We start from the raw sequence: 22,566 nt of genomic DNA on the forward strand, positions 1-22,566 counted from the left end.
GACCATAAAATATTTTAAAAACTATTTTTTTAAATATATAAATATAAAGGGTATGGTTTAGAAATGACCATAAAATATTTAAAAAAAACTATTAAAAAGAAGTATATAAATATAAAGGGTAGGGTTTAGAAATGACCATAAAATATTAAAAAATATATTAAAAAGTATATAAATATAAAGGGTAGGGTTTAGAAATTACCATAAAATATTTTTAAAACTATTTTAAAGAAAATATATAAATATAAAGGGTATGGTTTATAAATGACCATAAAATATATTAAAAAAAACTATTAAAAAAAAGTATATAAATATAAAGGGTAGGGTTTAGAAATGACCATAAAGTATATTTTTTTAAAAACATAAAAAGTATATAAATATAAAGGGTATGGTTTAGAAATTACCGTAAAATATAAAAAAACAAAACTATAAGAAAGTATATAAATATAAAGGGTAGGGTTTAGAAAAGATCATGAAATAAAAAAAAATAAAAATAAAAAAGTATAAAAATAGAAAGGGTATGGTTTAGAAATGACCATAAAATATAAAAAAAACTATTAAAAAAAGTCTATAAATATAAATTGTAGGGTTTAGAAATGACCATAAAATATTAAAAAAAAAAACAATAAAAAAGTATATAAATATAAAGGGTAAGGTTTAGAAATGACCATAAAATATTTTAAATACTATTTTAAAAAGTATATAAATATAAAGGGTAGGGTTTAGAAATGACCATAAAATATTTTTTAAAAACTATAAAAAAAGTATATAAATATAAAGGGTTTAGAAATGATCATAAAATATAACAAAAAATAAAAAAGTATGAAAATAGAAAGGGTAGGGTTTAGAAATGACCATAAAATATTTTTTAAAAAAACAATAAAAAAGTATATAAATATAAATGGTAAGGTTTAGAAATGACCATAAAATATTAAAAAAAAAAACATTTAAAAAGTATATAAATATAAAGGGTATGATTTAGAAATGACTATAAAATACAAAAAAAAACAATTAAAAAAGTATATAAAATAGAAATGAAAAATAACTTGGATTGCAAACAGACATTTTTTAACCTGCAAACATTTTTTTTTTACATTTCAAAATGGCGGAGAAGTTGTCTCGTGGTCTTTTAACTGTGATGTAACGTAGCGGCCGCCGCTGTGATTTAGTGACGCCGCGGTGCCGCTGCTGACCTTTTTCCAAATCACAATTTAAACGGAGCCGAGCGACACTTGCTGCTCTTCATCGCTTCTAATAAGACGCGGCGGCGCCTTTACACGGCTGAGGTCAGCCATCTTTTTAGCCCTTTCCGCGTCCACGCGGGGGGGCTGGGGGGGTTGGGGGGGTGCTATTAATTAGAACAAGCGACCATGGCACCCTTTGATTGTCGTTCTGATCCGCGATGAAGATTCACATTCATCCTCCTCCTGACGGCTCGCAGAGATAATTGCATCGTTAGCCGAGAGGCTGACCCGAATGTCCGGACTCTGTCGTGTGAGTGCTGAGAGTCGTTCATTCATGCGCTCTTTGTGTGTGTGTGTGTGTGTGTGTGTGTGTGTGTGTGTGTGTGTGTGTGTGTGGTTCAAATCTCTGACACGCAACCTTCTTGTGACGACAACACGATGATTCTCTCTGGGCCGTAACCGCCATGAAGCATCATTAGGGGGGGGCGGGGGGGCAGGAAATGAACCAGTATCAATACAAACGACTCTTCATGTCTCGTGGCACTTGACTCTTTATTTACTCGATTATGTTTTTTTCCAAAAATATAGTCATTATCCGCGTATACATGGATATTGACCTTGAGTATTTACACTACCGCTCAAAATTTTGGGATCACTTGGAAATTTCTTAGTTTTTTCCAAAGAAAAACACATTTTCATGCATTTTACGAACATTTTTTTTCCATTTAAGAAACATTTTTATCCATTTCACAAACGTGAATGTGATTCTTGCAACAGTTGTGCGGCGTTTTTGTGTCCTTGTTAGACCCAGTTTGTGCTGCTCTCTGAAGGGAGTAGTTAACAGCATGGTAAGAGATTTTAGTTTTAGTTTGGATTTTTAGACGGCTTTTCTAATAGTCTTATAATCCTTATAAAAATCCTTAAAAAAAAATTAAATAAAAAAATATATAAAATATATAAAATAAATAAAAAAATGAATATACAACAAAACAAAAAATATTTTAAAAATATAAAAAAATATTAAAATATATTTAAAAAAAATGATAAGCCTTATAACCAGGAGATTGATGCAGAGGACTGACAGTTGTTGATAGTAGGCCTCTATGCCAAAATGCTCAAAAGTTTGGGGTCACTTGCAAATTTCGTTGTTTTCCAAAAAAAAAAAAATTCATGTATTTCGCAAACAATTTTTTCCATTTCACAAACATTTTTATCCATTTCATAAACGTGAATGTGATTCTTGCAACAGTTGTGCAGCGTTTTTGTGTCCTTGTTAGACCCGGTTTGTGCTGCTCTCTGAAGGGAGTAGTTAACAGCATGGTAAGAGATTTTAGTTTTAGTTTTGATTTTTAGACGGCTTTTCTATTCATCTTATAATCCTTATAAAAATCCTTAGAAAATGTTATTTATTTTTAAAAATAAAAAAATATATAAAATATATAAAAAAATAAATATACAATAAAACAAAAAATATTTAAAAAAATATTTAAAAATTATTAAAATATATTTTTAAAAAATGTATAATCCTTATAAAATGATGAACTTGGATTAGCAGCCATACCAGGAGATTGATGCAGAGGACTGACAACTGACAGTTGATAGTAGGCCTCTATGCAAAAACCGCTCAAAAGTTTGGGATCACTTGCAAATTTCTTAGTTTTTCCAAAGAAAAACACATTTTCATGCATTTCACAAACAATTTTTTTCCATTTCAGAAACATTTTTATCCATTTCACAGTTGTGCAGCGTTTTTGTGTCCTTGTTAGACCCAGTTTGTGCTGCTCTCTGAAGGGAGTAGTTAACAGCATGGTAAGAGATTTCAGTTTTAGTTTAGATTTTTTAGATGGCTTTTCTAATCATCTTATAATCCTTATAAAAATTCTTAAAAATGTTTTATTTTTTATTTTTTTTAAATAAAAAAATATATAAAATAAATAAAAATATAAATATACAACAAAACAAAAACAAAAAAAGTTAAAATATTATTAAAATATATTTCTTTTTTATAATCCTTATAAAATGATGATGGAAATGGAAATTGAAATTTTTTGTGAAATGTATGAGAATTTGTTGAAAAGTGTTTTTGTGTCCTTGTTAGACCCAGTTTGTGCTGCTCTCTGAAGGGAGTAGTTAACAGCATGGTAAGAGATTTTAGTTTTAGTTTAGATTTTTAGACGGCTTTTCTAATCATCTTACAATCCTTATAAAAATCCTTAAAAATGTTTTATTTTTTATTTTTTATTTTTTTAAAATAAAAAAATATATAAAATAAATAAAAATATAAATATACAACAAAACAAATAAAATAAAATATTATTAAAATATATTTCTTTTTTATAATCCTTATAAAATGATGATTGAAATGGAAATGGAAATTTTTTTTGTGAAATGCATGAAAATTTGTTGAAAAGCGTTTTTCTGTCCTTGTTAGACCCAGTTTGTGCGTTTCATCATTTTATAAGGCTAATAGATTAACTAAAAACTAAAACTAAAATCTCTTACCATGCTGTTAACTACTCCCTTCAGAGAGCAGCACAAACTGGGTCTAACAAGGACACAAAAACGCTGCCCAAATATCTGAGAGTGTGTAGTTTAAGACAAAGACGCCTCACAGGTCGTCACCTGGCAGCTGCACTAAATAGTAGCCGTCAAACACCAGCGTCAGTATCAACAGTGAAGCGGTTCCTTTTGTTGGACCAGAACCAGCTAGGCTAACGTAGCGCGTTTGATTCCCAGTCCAGTCCGTAATCCCCCTTCAAGGTGTACAAATGGGAGCGTATCTGTGATCCGTCAGCACCAGTCTTGCTTTTGCTGTGATCAGCACTTCTTTAATGGCCGCTTAATGGCATTAACGACTACACGGTAATGAGCTGGGGGTGTTTGGGGGGGGGGGGTGGAAGCTAGCGCCGTAAATGGGATGCTAGCGGAGAAAGGCGATACAAACACGTCCGGGTCTGAGACAGGAAGTGGCTGCGTTGACTGTGAAGAATGTTGGCGAAAATATTGCTGGCCCATTTTGGGTACAGCAAGGGAACTAGCAGGGGGGTCCTGTTGCGTCCCTTTGCTGTTGGATGATGGCGTCGTGGCGCCATTGGAAGGGCTAGAGGATTGTGTTCTGGGTTCTACATCAACATGGAACCTAACAAAAGAAGATCTTTAATAAATCAGCAGTGGAAGGGGGTACTATCGCGTCCCTTTGCTGTTGGATGACGGCGTCATGGCGCCATTGGAAGGGCCAGAGGATTGTGTTTTAGGGCTACATTGACATGGAACCTACCAGAAGAAGATCTTTAGTAAATCAGCAGTAGAAGGGGGTACTGTCGTGTACTTTTGCTGTTGGATGATGGCATCATGGCGCCATTGGAAGGGCTATAGGATTGTGTTCTAGGGCTACATCAACATGGAACCTACCAGAAGAAGATCTTTAGTAATTAGCAGTAGAAGGGGGTACTGTCGCGTCCCTTTGCCGTTGGATGACTGCGTCATGGCGCCGTTGGAAGGGCTAGAGGATTGTGTTCTAGGGCTACATCGACATGGAACCTAACAGAAGAAGATCTTTAGTAAATCAGCAGTAGAAGGGCGGTACTGTCGCGTCCCTTTGCCGTTGGATGACGGCGTCATGGCGCCATTGGAAGGGCTAGAGGATTGTGTTCTAGGGCTACATCAACATGGAACCTACCAGAAGAAGATCTTTAGTAATCAGCAGTAAAAGGGGGGTACTGTCGCGTCCCTTTGCAGCTGGATGACGGCGTCATGGCGCCATTGGAAGGGCTAGAGGATTTGACTGATCTTTCAAGGCACCTAGATGATTGTGTTCTAGGGCTACATCGACATGGAACCTACCAGAAGAAGATCTTTAGTAGATCAGCAGTAGAAGGGGGGGTACTAGCACTAGCTTAGTCAAGTCAAGCTGCTAATTAGCCGCTGTTACGTGTTAGGGAGGCCATTTTGGAGGTAAAACGAGGCTGTGGTTTTTCTGTCAAGATCAGGAGCTGCGATGTCGGATAGCTTGAGGCTAAGCTCCGCCTTAAGCTCCGCCTTAAGCCTTAAGCTCCGCCTTAAGCTCGGGCTTAGCCGTGACACTAACTCACGGCTGTGGCGGAAGTGGTTTAAGCGAACATTTCCTTTCTCTGGCTTAGACGAGCGTAGGAGTTGACACAGGTTTTTTCCCGCCGACACCGAACGGATCTCAACATGGCTGCCCGTCATCCCTCAGGCCCCGCCCACTGCGGCCGGAGTCTGATGCTGCAGAATGACCGAGCTAATCAACTGAAATGCTCCGTGACCTTTTTTGACGAAAGTGAAAGCGTTTACGTTTGAAGACGTGTGTGTGTGACCTTGGAGGAGGTCGCTCGTCGCTCGCCGGGATGTGCCAGTGTGACATCACTTCCTGTCTCCACAAGGAACGCTCTCGGCTAAAATGAAACGGAAGCCAGTTTGACATGTAGTCTTTGCATTCTGACCCCCCCCCGCCACCCCCCCGCAATCCTGCATCATATGTAGTGCATTTTGCTTGTTAGAATTCAGCCGCCCCCGCCCCCTTAACCCCGCCCCCTCTTGGCTTCATCTCGCCTCTTTCCTGCATTATGGCAGTTACTTCCTTCTTTTAGACTCGTGCATCCCCCCCCCCCCTTACCACCACCCGCTGCTACTGCCTTCACAGTATGTTGCCCAACACCCCCTCCCCCGCTGCCAACCGCGACCCCCCCCCCTTACCCGTTCCCCGCCAAGCGTTGGCAGCGTGCGATGGCGGCCTTGCTGTCTTGTCGCCTCCTCCCTGATTGGACGTTGTTTTCCTCCGAGGACAAACAACGATAGTTGCTGAGCTGTTGTTAGGAAATTCTGTGTTTAATTCTCGTCTGTTTGTATTATTAGACCCCAAAGGCTCCAAAAATGAAGCTACTCACAAGAAAGGTACTTTCCTTTTTATTTCTCATCTTTTTTTTTTTGTTTTTTTGTTGTCCTCCACGACGGTGGTGCTGTGTGAGTCCACCTTCCCCCAGCGTGGACGTGCTGCTGTCCGTGTTGCAATGTTGAAGAAAAAAATTGAGTACATTTATTTATTATTATTATTATTATTATTATTATTATTATTATTATTATTATTATTATTATTATTATTATTTGTAATTAAATTATGAATTAGAATTTATTTATATCTATTTATTTATATTACATTTATTATTTTTAGTATATTTATTCATAATTAAATTATCATTTATAATTTATATATATTTATATTATATTAAATGTATTATTGGTAGTATTTATTCATAATGAAATTATATTTATATATATTTATTTATATTATATTTATTATTGGTAGTATATTTATTTATAATTAAATTATAAATTATCATTTTTATATATTTAATTATATTATATTTATTATTAGTAGTATATTTATGCATAATTAAATTATAATTTATATATATTTATATTATATTAAATGTATTATTGGTAGTATTTATTCATAATGAAATTATAATTTATATATATTTATTTATATTATATATATTGTTGGTAGTATATTTATGCATAATTAAATTATAAATGATCATTTTCATATATTTAATTATATTATATTTATTATTAGTAGTATATTTATGCATAATTAAATTATAATATATATATATTTATTCATATTAAATGTATTATTAGTAGTATATTTATTCAGAATTAAATTATAAATTAGAATTTTTATATATTTTTATTATATTTATTATTAGTAGTATATTTATTCAGAATTAAATTATAATTTATATATATTTATTTATATTACATTTATTAGTAGTAGTATATTTATTCAGAATCAAATTATAATTTATATTTATTTATTTATATTATATTTATTATTAGTAGTAGATTTATTCATAATTAAATTATAATTTAATTATGAATTATTTATAATTTAGTTATAATATAATTTAATATAATATAATATAATTTATATATATTTATTTATATTATATTTATTATTAGTAGTATATTTATTTATAATTAAATTATAGTTTTTATATATTTATTTATATTATATTTATTAGTAGTAGTATATTTATTCATAATTAAATTACAATTTATAATTTATATATATTTATTTATATTAAATGTATTATTAGTAGTAGATTTATTCATAATTAAATTATGATTTATTTATTTATATTATATTTATTAGTAGTAGTATATTTATTCAGAATCAAATTATAATTTATATTTATTTATTTATATTATATTTATTATTAGTAGTAGATTTATTTATAATTAAATTATAATTTAATTATGAATTATTTATAATTTAGTTATAATATAATTTAATATAATATAATATAATTTATATATATTTATTTATATTATATTTATTATTAGTAGTATATTTATTTATAATTAAATTATAGTTTTTATATATTTATTTATATTATATTTATTAGTAGTAGTATATTTATTCATAATTAAATTACAATTTATAATTTATATATATTTATTTATATTAAATGTATTATTAGTAGTAGATTTATTCATAATTAAATTATGATTTATTTATTTATATTATATTTATTATTAGTAGTATATTTATTTATAATTAAATTATAAATTATAATTTTTATATATTTATTTATATTATATTTATTATTATTATTATATTTATTGATTTTAAGAGGAAAAACGTTGTGCTGCGATCAAAACAATATTTATTTTGACAAATACGAATGAAAAAATGAAGCTACTCACAAGAAAAGTACTTTCCTTTTTGTTTCTCCTCTTTTTTTTTTGTCTTTTGTCCTCCACGACGGTGGTGCTGTGTGAGTCCACCTTCCCCAGCGTGGACGTGCTGCTGTCCTTTTTACACTCATGCTGTCTGTGTCTCTTTCCTGTCAATCAAACTCTGCTTTATTTAGTGGTCTAAATGCTGGGAATGGAATGGAATATAATATAATGGAATGCAACAGCTCCATCCACTTTGTATGGACTCTTGTAATAACGTAGCATGTAGCGTACATCGGATGGGGTGTAGCGCTACGTGTGTTGTTGGCACGGAACGTTTGTCGCTTCTCAGCGTAGTTTGGTCTTTTTGGCGAGCGGGACTCATGGCCACCCGTGGCGCCAAGGAGGAGCCGGAGCTTGAGAACCCTTTTCTGGGAGAATTTAAAGGCCAAAGATGACTACGAGAAAATGTTGCAATGTTAAAGAAAAAAATAGAGTAAATGTATTTATTATTATTATATTTATTTGTAATTAAATTATAAATGATGATTTATTTATATATATTTATTTATATTATATTTATTCGTAGTAGCATATTTTTTATAATTAATTATAAATGATAATTTATTCATATATATGTATTTATCTATATTATATTTATTCATTGTAGTATATTTATTCATAATTAATTATACATGATAATTTATTTATATATATTTATTTATATCAGATTTATTATTAGTAGTATATTTATTTATAATTAAATTATAAATTATTATTTTATATATATTTATTCATATTATATTTATTATTAGTAGTATATTTATTTATAATTAAATTATAAATTACAATTTAGATATATTTGTTTATATTATATTTATGATTAGTAGTATAGTCATTCATAATAAATTCTAAATTCTAATTTGTATATATTTATTTATATTATATTTATTAGTAGTATTATATTTATTTATAATTATAATTGATGTATATTTATTTATTTATATTATTATATTTATTAATTTTAAGAGGAAAAACATTGTGCTCCTATTAGAAATTATATTTTTTTACAAATACTACAATGAAAGTTGCAATATTATATATATATATATATAATTATTATGAAAAAAAAAGTTGTAAATTTTTTTAGAGAAAAAACTACTACTCTTAGAAAAAGAGTACCTTTTATGAGAAGTACTACAATGAAAGTTGCAATATTATACGAATATTAATTTTCAAAAAGTTGTAATTTTAACATTGCACTTCAATGAGAAAATTCAATATTTTTATGACAAATTCAACAACGAAAGATGCAAAATAATAAAAATGGAGTCATACTATTATTAAAAAAAGGGAGAAAAAAGGAATAAAAAAATGCAATATTTTTAATGAAAAATGCGACAATAAACATTTCAGTATTATGACAATAAAGTAGTAATTATGAAGAAAAAATTGTTCTTTTTAGTAGGAAAAAAAAGTGTAGCAAAATTGTCGCAAATATTCCATAAAAATAAACACTCATTAATCGCTACGTGCTTTGTTTACCATATGACTGACGCTAAATATTATTCCATATCATATTTTAGCCGTATGCACGCTTATGCCGCTTTTATTCCCCGAATCCCTCCTGATGGAGCACTCGGACATGATGATGGCATGTTAAAGAAGCGTGCGTTCCCTCCATAACGTGTACTTTATACACCCAAGATAATAGCGACTCAACCTGCGTGTTGCGTGCGTGTCCGCTAAGCCGCCATGATACATCTTCCTTCCTCTCCGCGTGATTAAAAGCATCAAGCTAACGGCATCGACGCACATCGTTAAATCGCACACACACAGGAACTAAAATGGCAGACATGCAAACAACACACACACACACACACGCTGTTTAATCCAGTGGCTGCGAACCTCGTATTGATTCCCGTCCTTCTGCCGTCGAGCGGCTTGCCAGCGTGTCGTGTTTGCACGTCAGTCAGCGGCGGCCCGGAAAGACCCGGAAGGTCGGTCGGGTCGGGTCGGGTCGAGCTGATGGAGAGCGGCCTCGTTCCGGCTTTCGGGAAAAAGCAAAACAACGACATGGCGAGCTGGCTCAAAATGGACGCACGGGAAAACAGGAAGTGAGTCGGTGACGTTGTTTGTGAGTTACCGTGACATTGGAATTGTAGAGCTTTTTATTAAAAAAATTTAATTCAACAGACAACATATCGGGAATTCCGGCGTATCCGTCGCTACATTTTAGAGGAACGCACGTTTCCATGACGACCAGTCATGGAAAACTCAAAACAAGCTTGTCAACCCATTGGAAATTTTTTGGAGTTTTACTCGTCTTACAAGCAATATTAAACTCCTCACACAGCAACTGCTGTTTCTGTGCCTCAGAGGGAGGCTGATGTCATTGCAGCGTTCCAGGAAAAACTTTAACAAGTTTTTTTTCCCCCATTTCAAACTCAAGTCACGTGACATGGACGATTATTGGAATTAAATATTAACTCAGGGGTCGGCAAACTATGGCCCGGGGGCCACATCCGGCACGCCAAGTGTTTAAAAACGGCCCGCACGCTCTTGAAAAACTCAAAACTTGTCGAATCCATTGGAAATTGCAGGAGGTCTGACTCAACATTAAACTCCTCACACAGCAACTGCTGTTTCTGTGCGTCAGAGGGAGGCTGATGTCATTGCAGCGTTCCAGGAAAAACTTTAACAAGTTTTTTTTTCCCCCCCATTTCAAACTCACATTCAAACTCAGGTCACGTGACATGGGCTATTGTTGGTATGAAATATTAATTCAGGGGTGGGCAAACTATGGCCCGGGGTCCACATCCGGTACGCCAAGTGTTTGAATACGGCCTGCATGTTCTTTCCAAAGTATTTCATTGAAACTTAACTTAATTTTTTTTTATATATTTTAATAATTTTTGAAATATTTTTTAAATATTTTTTGTTTTGTTGTATATTTATATATATATATTTTATTTTATATATATTTTTATTTTTAAAAATAAAAAAATAAATAACAATTTTTTTAGGATTTTTATAAGGATTATAAGATGATTAGAAAAGCCATCTAAAAATCTAAACTAAAACTAAAATCTCTTACCATGCTGTTAACTACTCCCTTCAGAGAGCAGCACAAACTGGGTCTAACAAGGACACAAAAACGCTGCCCAACTGTGCAAGAATTTGTGAAACGGCTCAAAAGTTTGGGATCACTTGCAAATTTTGTTGTTTTCCAAAGAAAAAAAAATTTCATGAATTTCACAAACAATTTTTTTTCCATTTCACAAATTCTTGCACAGTTGGGCAGCGTTTTTCTGTCCTTGTTAGACCCAGTTTGTGCTATTGCTAAGTATTTTTATGTCTTTCATGTTTGTGAAATGAAAAAAAATGTTCGCAAAATGCATGAAAATTTGTTTTTTCTTTGCAAAACAAACAAATTTGCAAGTGATCCCCAAACTTTTTCAGCGCTAGCGTACATAAAACAATAACACCAAGACATTGACATAAAGAAAAATGAGACTAATATTCAGACTTAATCAAGGCTTCCCCTTTTCGCAGCCTGCCATGAAATATTCATACAGCCTGGTGTGTCACACTTTACATTTATTGCTCTAACACACACACACACACACACACACACACACACACACGCTACCGCTAGCAAAACAGCCATCATTAAATAACAGCCTTCATGAAAGCTTTGCAGCCTGGATATGCAAACACAGCTCATTATCTGGCTTTACTTTCTCAACGCCGCTAATGAAGAAACATTCACTTCTTCGGGAAGATTCCTCAGAAGGAAAAAAAAAAAAAAACGAAAAAAAAAAAAACACTTTTTCCAGACATTGTTTACCTTCCTGTTGCAACAACAACGCAATAAAAGACGCTGTAAACGCAGCCGACCGTGATGGACAGCACGTGCACGGCAACAAAGATGTTTTGACAGGTTTTGAAGTGTTGCAAAAACAAAAAAAAAAACTCTTACTTCCTGGTTCATGATTGCCCGCCCACATGGAAAAAAAACCCACTTCCTGTCACATGTCATGGAGACAGGAAGAGGCGGCGTTATGCTTCTTTTGTCTGCTCCTCGATGGCTTTAAAATGTTGGTTACAATGTCTAAACATTTGGTTGTGTTGCTGCCAGAGTCTTTGGACTCAGCGGGTGGAGGCGGGGCCGCTGGCGAGTGCACACAGAGCGGCGCAACTGGTCTCCGCACCGTCCTCGCAATGCGTGCTATTGGTTTATGTATTTATGGTATCCCCGCAAAGCGGAAATGCTAGTTTGGGTGTTCTGTTTATGTATATGTATATGGGGAATTAATTTATTAATCGCAATTTATGGCATTTTGTCCATAGTTAACTCATAATTGTTAATGGTAATGGTTGAATTCCATTTGAACATGCATCAGATTACAATTGAATGCATCCCATAATCAGTTCCCAGTTCCACATGTCCAAAAGGAGTAGGAAGAAGCAAAGCTTATTAAATCCTACCCCTCCATCTGGTACTTTTACAATCAGTAACTGTTACATTTGTTCACTTCCTGCTTTCCTAATATAGTTTAAGGTTTTTTATTTTTAAATTTTTAATTTTTTTTGTCCTGTACTGAAGTAGGAGGTGATATGAGCATCCAATGACATAATGGGTACCATGGTAACTGTCAATATAGTGATATGTATTGACAGTTAATAATTAATTTTAATTAATTAATTTAATATTACTTAATTAATTAATAATATATTATTTAATATAATATAATAATAATAATAATAATATATTTAACATAATAATAATAATATATAATATATTATTTTAATAATAAATAACAAATAGTGATATACATGTCACTATATTGACAGTGATATGTATTGACAGTTACTCTGGTAATAATTATTTTTAATGAATAAATTAATATTACTGAATTAATTAATTAATAATATATTATTCAACAATAATATATAATAATAATAATAGTATATAATGTATTATTTTAATAACAAATAATTAATCGTGATATACATATCACTATATTGGCAGTGGTATGTATTGACAGTTACTTCGTTAATAATTAATTTTAATTAATTAATTCATTAATCATATATTATTTAATACCAATATATAATATATTATTTTAATAATAAATAATTAATAGTGATATACATATCACTATATTGACAGTGATATGTATTGACAGTTACTTTGGTAATAATTAATTTTAATTAATTAATTCATTAATCATATATTATTTAATACCAATATATAATATAATATATAATATATTATTTTAATAATAAATAATTAATAGTGATATACATATCACTATATTGACAGTGGTATGTATTGGCAGTTACTTTGGTAATAATGAATTTTTATTAATTAGTATTACTAAATTAATTAATTAATAATATATTATTTAACAATAATATATAATAATGTATAGTATATTATTTTAATAATAAATAATTAATAGTGATATACATATCACTATATTGACAGCGATACTATGTATTGACAGTTACTTTGGTAATAATTAATTTTAATTAATTAATTAATGTTACTAAATTAATTAATAATATATTATTTAACAATAATATATAATAATAATAATATATTATTTTAATAATAAATAATTAATAGTGATATACATATCACTATATTGACAGTTACTATGGTACCCATTATGGCATTGGATGCTCATATCACCTCCTACTTTGGTAATAGTTAATTTTTAATTAATTACAATTAATCATTTTAATCTATAATAAACAGGGGTGAGATGTCTTCGTGGTAAAGGATTGGCTATGCGTTTAGATACTCAGATTAGGAAACAATCCAGTTTAAAAACGAAGTAAATTTGATACCATCTGATATGGCGTGGAAAACGATACCACTTTTATCGAAAGAGTAACGTCCGCCAGCGAAGGTTGCGTCTGCGATCGATGCTCACCTTGTGTCCGCTCGAAAGCTCCTCGTCACGTTCGCCTCGTCACGCATTCCACGGTGGAATGAAAGCCGACATCTTTGTTAGCTTTGTAGCCGGGCCCCTTCAGTCACGCCATCTCCCTCGGCTCTTCCTACACGAGACTTCCCTCTTAGCGCCGCATCTTGAAGCCCGCCATTGTCCCCCCCCCCCCCCCCCCTCCCCCCAACACAACATGGCCTCCAGCGATGCGTACACACTGACAGGGAGAGTAATTGGCCATCAAAGTAATCCAGACTCCTTCCTTCATTCCGGATCGCCGGAGGCCTACGGAATTAGACACTGAGTCGCAGCAGGGATATTAAACTGTGGAAGTGAGCGTGTGCGGCGGCGGCGGCGGCGGCGGCGGCGGCGGCGACGGCGGCGTGGTTTGGCGTTTGTGCGTTTGCACAAACGGTGCGACACGAAGGAATCAAACCGATAATAAAAGTTCCAACAAAAAAATGTAGTGAGTTGAACGGTTTGAGTCCGCATGGCGGTGCGACTGTTCGGCGCCACCATTTACAAGCCGCCAACGCCATTTCCTGTCACTTTGACTATACGTGATGTCACCGCTTTGAGGGCGGAGCTTGGCTTCGAGTGATGTTGGTGTGGAAAGAAGAGGCGGTTTGAACGATTCTTCTCTGTGATGACTCCCTGGTCACGTGACATGGACTATTGTTGGAATGAAATATTAACTCAGGGGGTGGGCAAACTATGGCCCGGGGGCCACATCCGGCACGCCAAGTGTTTAAATACGGCCCGCACGCTCGAAAACTTGAAAAACTCAAAACTTGTCGAATCCACTGGAAATTGCAGGAGGTCTGACTCAACATTAAACTCCTCACACAGCAACTGAGCCCCAGAGGGAGGCTGATGTCATTGCAGCGCTCCAGGAAAAACTTAAGGTTTTTTTCCCCCTTTCAAACTCACATTCAAACTCAGGTCACGTGACATGGACTATTGTTGGAATGAAATATTATCTCAGAGGTGGGCAAACTATGGCCCGGGGGCCACATCCGGCACGCCAAGTGTTTAAATACGGCCCGCTCGCTCTTGAAAAAGTCAAAACTTGTCGACCCATTGGAAATTGCAGGAGTTTTACTCATCTTACAAGCAATATTAAACTCCTCACACAGCAACTGCTGTTTCTGTGCCTCAGAGGGAGGCTGATGTCATTGCAGCGTTCCAGGAAAAACTTTATAAAGAGTTTTTTCCTCTTTTCAAACTCACATTCAAACTCAGGTCATGTGACATGGACTATTGTTGGAATGAAATATTATCTCAGAGGTGGGCAAACTATGACCTGGGGGCCACATCCGGTACGCCAAGTGTTTTAAATACGGCCCGCACGCTCTTGAAAAACTCAAACTTGTCAACCCATTGGAAACTGCAGGAGGTCCGACTCATCTTACAAGCAATATTAAACTCCTCACACAGCAACTGCTGTTTCTGTGCCTCAGAGGGAGGCTGATGTCATTGCAGCGTTCCAGGAAAGACTTTAACAAGTTTTTTTTCCCCATTTCAAACTCACATTCAGACTCAGGTCACGTGACATGGACTATTGTTGGAATGAAATATTATCTCAGAGGTGGGCAAACTATGGCCCGGGGGCCACATACGGCACGCCAAGTATTTAAATATGGCCCGCACGCTCTTGAAAAACTCAAAATTGGAAATTGCAGGAGGTCCGACTCATCTTACAAGCAATATTAAACTCCTCACACAGCAACTGATGTTCCTGGGCCCCAGAGGGAGGCTGATGTCATTGCAGCGTTCCTGGAAAAACTTTTTTTTTCCCCATTTTTAACTGAAATTAGTACATGTTTGTATATTTCTACTGTGGTTTCCAAAGGGGTTGACAGGTCCTGGTAGCTTGGGGTTGGCTCCTGCCAAAAAGGTGTGTGTGTGTGTGTGTGTGTGTGTGTGTGTGTGTGTGTGTCCATGCGTCCATGCCTGTCAAACAGGACTCAGGGCTAATGTTTGTGGTCCTCCGCAGGTCCTCCTGTCAACGTGACCTGCAACATCTTCATCAACAGTTTTGGCTCCATCGCTGAGACCACCATGGTAAGTGACATACATAAATACAGTACTGTATATTTACAACCGCAACAATTAATCTATTAATCCATAGCTAAACTGTCACCCAATTAATCCACAACTATTTTGGGAATTGAGTAATTTTTTAAAAATAATTTCTGGTTGGTATACACATACAGTACATGTTCGTGGCTGGTATACACATACAGTACATGTCCATGGCTGGTATACACATATAGTACATGTCCATGGCTGGTATACACACACATGTTTGTGGCTGGTATACACGTAGAGTACATGTCCATGGCTGGTATACACGTACAGTACATGTCCATGGCTGGTATACACACACATGTTTGTGGCTGGTATACACGTACAGTACATGTCCATGGCTGGTATACACATACAGTACATGTCCATGGCTGGTATACACATACAGTACATGTCCATGGCTGGTATACACATATAGTACATGTCCATGGCTGGTATACACACACATGTTTGTGGCTGGTATACACGTAGAGTACATGTCCATGGCTGGTATACACGTACAGTACATGTCCATGGCTGGTATACACGTACAGTACATGTCCATGGCTGGTATACACGTACAGTACATGTCCATGGCTGGTATACACACACATGTTTGTGGCTGGTATACACGTACAGTACATGTCCGTGGCTGGTATACACATACATTTCTATGGCTGGTATACACGTAGAGTACATGTCCATGGCTGGTATACACATACAGTACATGTTCATGGCTGGTATACACGTACAGTACATGTCCGTGGCTGGTATACACACACGTTTGTGGCTGGTATACACGTAGAGTACTTTTCCATGGCTGGTATACACGTACAGTACATGTCCATGTCCATGGCTGGTATACACACACATATTTGTGGCTGGTATACACGTACAGTACATGTCCGTGACTGGTATACACATACATTTCTATGGCTGGTATACACGTACAGTACATGTCCATGGCTGGTATACACGTACAGTACATGTCCATGACTGGTATACACATACAGTACATGTCCGTGACTGGTATACACATACATTTCTATGGCTGGTATACACGTACAGTACATGTCCATGACTGGTATACACGTACAGTACATGTCCATGGCTGGTATACACGTACAGTACATGTCCATGACTGGTATACACATACAGTACATGTCCGTGACTGGTATACACATACATTTCTATGGCTGGTATACACGTACAGTACATGTCCATGACTGGTATACACGTACAGTACATGTCCATGGCTGGTATACACGTACAGTACATGTCCATGACTGGTATACACATACAGTACATGTCCGTGACTGGTATACACATACATTTCTATGGCTGGTATACACGTACAGTACATGTCCATGACTGGTATACACGTACAGTACATGTCCATGACTGGTATACACGTACAGTACATGTCCATGGCTGGTATACACACACAATAATTGACAGGCTATCCATTCAAAGATAGCCACCGCTAGCTGCTAACATTAGCTTAGCTATATTAGCCGTAAACAAACAACTACTGTGCATGCTAGCGTGTTAGGTCTTCCATCCTCACAGCAGGAAGAGGCGGGGTTTATTCTACGGGTACGTTGGAAAGAACTCTCCAGGCAGCTTGGAGGGCGGGGTTAAAAAATTAAAAAATAAAAAATGTCGGTAGTTTTCCCGATGCCATGTGACGAGAACAGACGACAACTCATCCCTGCAAATATTTATACGTCCTCCCCCGATGACGAGCCCGCAGCTTCCTGTGTGCTGCTGATGGCGTCCGCCTCATTGAGCCATTTGCACCCCCCCTCCACCCCCCCACCGCCCCATGAGAGCGAGGGCGTGTGAATCGAGGCGCCCCGTCATTACACGAAAATTCCATTAGCGATAATTTCAGCAGTCGTGACGACGTAGCGTGGTGCTAAAATAGGCCACGCCCACCTGTGTGACCTCGGCAAGGAGCTCAGAAAGTAGCGACTTCATCGCTTCATCGTCATGGCGACGTGTGTGTGTGTGTGTGCCTTAATTAAACACACACTAGCGTTGTTGTGTTGTGTGTGTGTGTGTGTGTGTGTGTGTGCGCCAAGCTAACACTCATCGCTAATCTGTCGGAGCAGATTAGAAAGCAAAATAACAAAGTACAGAAATAATCAGATTTATCAGCTTTCATCCCGCCGCTAAATCCTTTTAGAAGATCTCCCGACAAAAGGCAAGCGAGCCCGGGAACGCCGATGATGGGAAGATTTACTGGGAAGTGTAGCACATGTACGGACGTCTGCTCCACGCTGCTAAAATGATTTTAATGAAGGTCTTGAAGTCTGAGATTTATTAGCACTTGAAGGCATCGTCTTGGAGAGTTCTTGACAACGTACCCATAGAATAAACCCCGCCTCTTCCTGCTGTGAGTAAGGAAGACCTAACACGCTAGCATGCACAGTAGTTGTTTGTTTACAGCTAATATAGCTAAGCTAATGTTAGCAGCTAGCAGCTAGCGGCTAGCGGCGTTACCACACAATGACTCCCATTGAGAATGCCTTTGGGTACACACCACAACATCTACTTGTACACCTGCTATGGACGTGTATTGTATGTGTATACCAGTCATGGATGTGTACCGTATGTGTATACCAGCCATGTACATGTACTGTATGTGTATACCAGCCATGGACATGTACTGTACGTGTATAACAGCCACGGACAAGTACTGTGCGTGTATACCAGTCGGGCAAGTACTGTGCGTGTATACCAGTCGGGCAAGTACTGTACGTGTATACCAGCCACGGACATGTACTGTACATGTATACCAGCCATGGACATGTACTATATGTGTATACCAGCCATGGACATGTACTGTACGTGTATACCAGCCATGGACATGTACTGTATGTGTATACCAGCCATGGATATGTACTCTACGTGTATACCAGCCATGCACATGTACATGTATACCAGCCACGGACAAGTACTGTGTGTGTATACCAGCCACAGACATGTACTCTACGTGTATACCAGCCACAGACAAGTACAGCGTGTGTATACCAGCCACAGACAAGTACAGTGTGTGTATACCAGCCACGGACATGTGCTGTATGTGTATACCAGCCATGCACATGTACGTGTATACCAGCCACAGACAAGTACTGTGTGTGTATACCAGCCACGGACAAGTACTGTACGTGTATACCAGCCGCGGACATGTACTGTACGTGTATACCAGCCAACAACATGTACTCTACGCGTATACCAGCCATGCACATGTATGTGTATACCAGCCATGGACAAGTACTATATGTGTATACCAGCCATAGAAATGTATGTGTATACCAGCCACGGACATGTACTGTACGTGTATACCAGCCACAAACATGTGTGTGTATACCAGTCATGGACATGTACTGTACGTGTATACCAGCCATGGACATGTACTGTACGTGTATACCAGCCATGGACATGTACTGTACGTGTATACCAGCCATGGACATGTATTATACGTGTATACCAGCCATGAACGTGTACTGTACGTGTATACCAGTGATGGACATGTACTCTGTCAGTCACATGACCTTGACATTATGCATGAAGGTGTATCATCAACTGGGAGGGGCTGACATAAAGGTCAAACGTTCCGTATGTTTCCCGGAAGGACAACTGTCGGGAGACATTAAGGAATTCTGTGCTGTCCTCCATGAGAGGACCCCACGGCGTTCCTGATGGTCTCTGGTGTCTCCTTGCAGGACTACCGAGTCAACATCTTCCTGAGGCAGCAGTGGAACGACCCCCGGCTGGCCTACAGCGAGTACCCCGACGACTCGCTGGATCTGGACCCTTCCATGTTAGACTCCATCTGGAAGCCGGACTTGTTCTTTGCCAACGAGAAGGGCGCCAACTTCCACGAGGTCACCACGGACAACAAGCTGCTTCGCATTTCCAAGAACGGCAACGTGCTCTACAGCATACGGTAACTTTAGTCGCTACTACGGGACTTTCATGACCGAGCTGGAAATTTGTTACGATTTAAGTAGTATGCATCTTCCAGGATTTGGTTTGAACTGCGGGTTCGGTAAACATAAACATAACATAACTCATCTTTGAAGCCTTACAGTAAACCAACGGTAAACAAAAATGGCCGACGTTGGTAGTGGTCCCTCATTGGTCTACGCTAGTGCTTCTCAAATAATGGGGCGGGCCCATTATGGGGGCGGGGGGGCACGGTGAACGGAACTGTTAGGGAAAGGTACTTTCAGTGTTAATGCAGACCTGCCAACGTGTACACATGTGTAGTACTCAGTACTCAACATGCAGTCAGACTCTTGAATACTACATCCTTACATGATTACTACACCCTTACATGTTTACTACATCCTTACAGCATGTCTACTACATCCTTACAATATGTTTACTACATCCTTACAACATGTTTACTACATCCTTACAACATGTTTACTACATCCTTACATGATTACTACATCCTTACAACATGTTTACTACATCCTTACAACATGTTTACTACATCCTTACATGATTACTACACCCTTACATGTTTACTACATCCTTACAACATGTCTACTACATCCTTACAATATGTTTACTACATCCTTACAACATGTTTACTACATCCTTACATGATTACTACATCCTTACAACATGTTTACTACATCCTTACAACATGTCTACTACATCCTTACAATATGTTTACTACCTCCTTCCATGTTTACTACATCCTTACAACATGTCTACTACATCCTTACAACATGTCTACTGTATCCTTACAACATGTCTACTACATCCCTACTACATGTCTACTACATCCTTACAATATGTTTACTACATCCTTACAATATGTTTACTACATCCTTACATGTATACTATATCCTATGTTTACTATATCCTTACAATATATTTACTACATCCTTACAACATGTCTACTACATCCTTACAACATGTCTACTACATCCTTACAACATGTCTACTACATCCTTACATGATTACTGATTACAAAAATGGCCGACGTTGGTAGTGGTCCCCCATTGGTCTACGCTTGGTCTACGCTTCTCAAATAATGGGGCGGGCCCATTATGGGGGGGGCACGGTGAACGGAACTGTCAGGGAAAGGTACTTTCAGTGTTAACGCAGACCTGCCAACGTGTACACATGTGTAGTACTCAGTACTCAACATGCAATTAGACTCTTGAATGGGCTACCAGTCGAAATTCCGATGTCTTTCCAGGGAAGAGTTAGGAGTTTGGAGCTGAAACTTTTAGTTTACTTTTAGTTTACTTCATGCTTTTCCGCTGGAAGTCTTTGGAATGCGTCAGACTTGAGCTTCCTGCGTCCTTTTCATTGCGTCTCCCAGACATCCAATTCAAGGCTGTAGGAGTTATAGCCTGCCCCCCCCCCCTCCACCCTCGCTTTTATTGCCTCTGCTCAGCGGCGCCGGTGGTAATCTACGGATCCTCTTAGTATTCTGGTGGCGAGCCGGGTCCATCACCAGGCTGGAGGAGGAGGAGGAGGAGGAGGAGGAGGAGCCACACGGGCCCTTTAGATGACACCATTAGAATGAACCATCTTAATGCATCCTGTTTACTACATCCTTACAACATGTTTACTACATCCTTGCAACATGTTTACTACATCCTTACAACATGTTTACTACATCCTTACAACATGTTTACTACATCCTTGCAACATTTTTACTACATCCTTACATGTCTACTACATCCTTACAACATGTTTACTACATCCTTAAATATTTACTACATCCTTACAACATTTTTACTACATCCTTACAACATCTTTACTACATCCTTACATGTTTACTACATCCTTACAACATCTTTACTACATCCTTACAACATGTTTACTACATCCTTACAACATTTTTGCAACATCCTTACAACATGTTTACTACATCCTTACAACATGTCTACCACATCCTTACATGTTTACTACATCCTGACATGTTTACTACATTCTGACATGTCTACTACATCCTTACAATATGTTTACTACAGCCTTACAACATGATTACCACATCCTTACAATATGTTTACTACATCCTTACAACATGTTTACTACATCCTTACATGATTACTACATCCTTACAAGATTACTACATCCTTACAACATGTTTACTACATCCTTACAAGATTACTACATCCTTACAACATGTTTACTACATCCTTACAACATGTCTACTACATCCTTACAATATGTTTACTACATCCTTACAACATGTTTACTACATCCTTACATGATTACTACATCTTTACATGATTACTACATCCTTGCATGATTACTACATCCTTACAACATGTTTACTACATCCTTACAATATGTTTACTACATCCTTACAACATGTTTACTACATCCTTACATGATTACTACATCCGTACACGATTACTACATCCTTACAAGATTACTACATCCTTACAACATGTTTACAACATCCTTGCAACATGTCTACTACATCCTTGCAACATGTTTACTACATCCTTACAACATGTCTACTACATCCTTACAACATGTTTACTACATCCTTACAACATGTTTACTACATCCTTACAACATGTCTACTACATCCTTACAATATGTTTACTACATCCTTACAACATGTTTACTACATCCTTACATGATTACTACATCCTTACAACATGTTTACT

General features: G+C 36.5%; 1 protein-coding gene across 5 annotated transcripts in view; it reads left to right on the plus strand.

The window, feature by feature from the left end:
- The window catches only part of glra1 (glycine receptor, alpha 1), a 123,782-nt gene that overhangs the window by 82,532 nt on the left and 18,684 nt on the right, over positions 1–22,566 (plus strand). For 3 of the 5 annotated variants that reach the window (XM_058064702.1, XM_058064699.1, XM_058064700.1), the window contains 3 exons: positions 6,057–6,095; positions 15,840–15,907; positions 19,642–19,865. In XM_058064702.1, the coding sequence (XP_057920685.1) occupies positions 6,057–6,095; positions 15,840–15,907; positions 19,642–19,865 (331 nt within the window). The remainder of the gene's footprint in view (positions 1–6,056; positions 6,096–15,839; positions 15,908–19,641; positions 19,866–22,566) is intronic. The other 2 variants (XM_058064703.1, XM_058064701.1) reach the window with 1 other exon arrangement.

This window comes from Doryrhamphus excisus, chromosome 2, assembly GCF_030265055.1.
Source record: "Doryrhamphus excisus isolate RoL2022-K1 chromosome 2, RoL_Dexc_1.0, whole genome shotgun sequence".
Taxonomy (NCBI): domain Eukaryota; kingdom Metazoa; phylum Chordata; class Actinopteri; order Syngnathiformes; family Syngnathidae; genus Doryrhamphus; species Doryrhamphus excisus.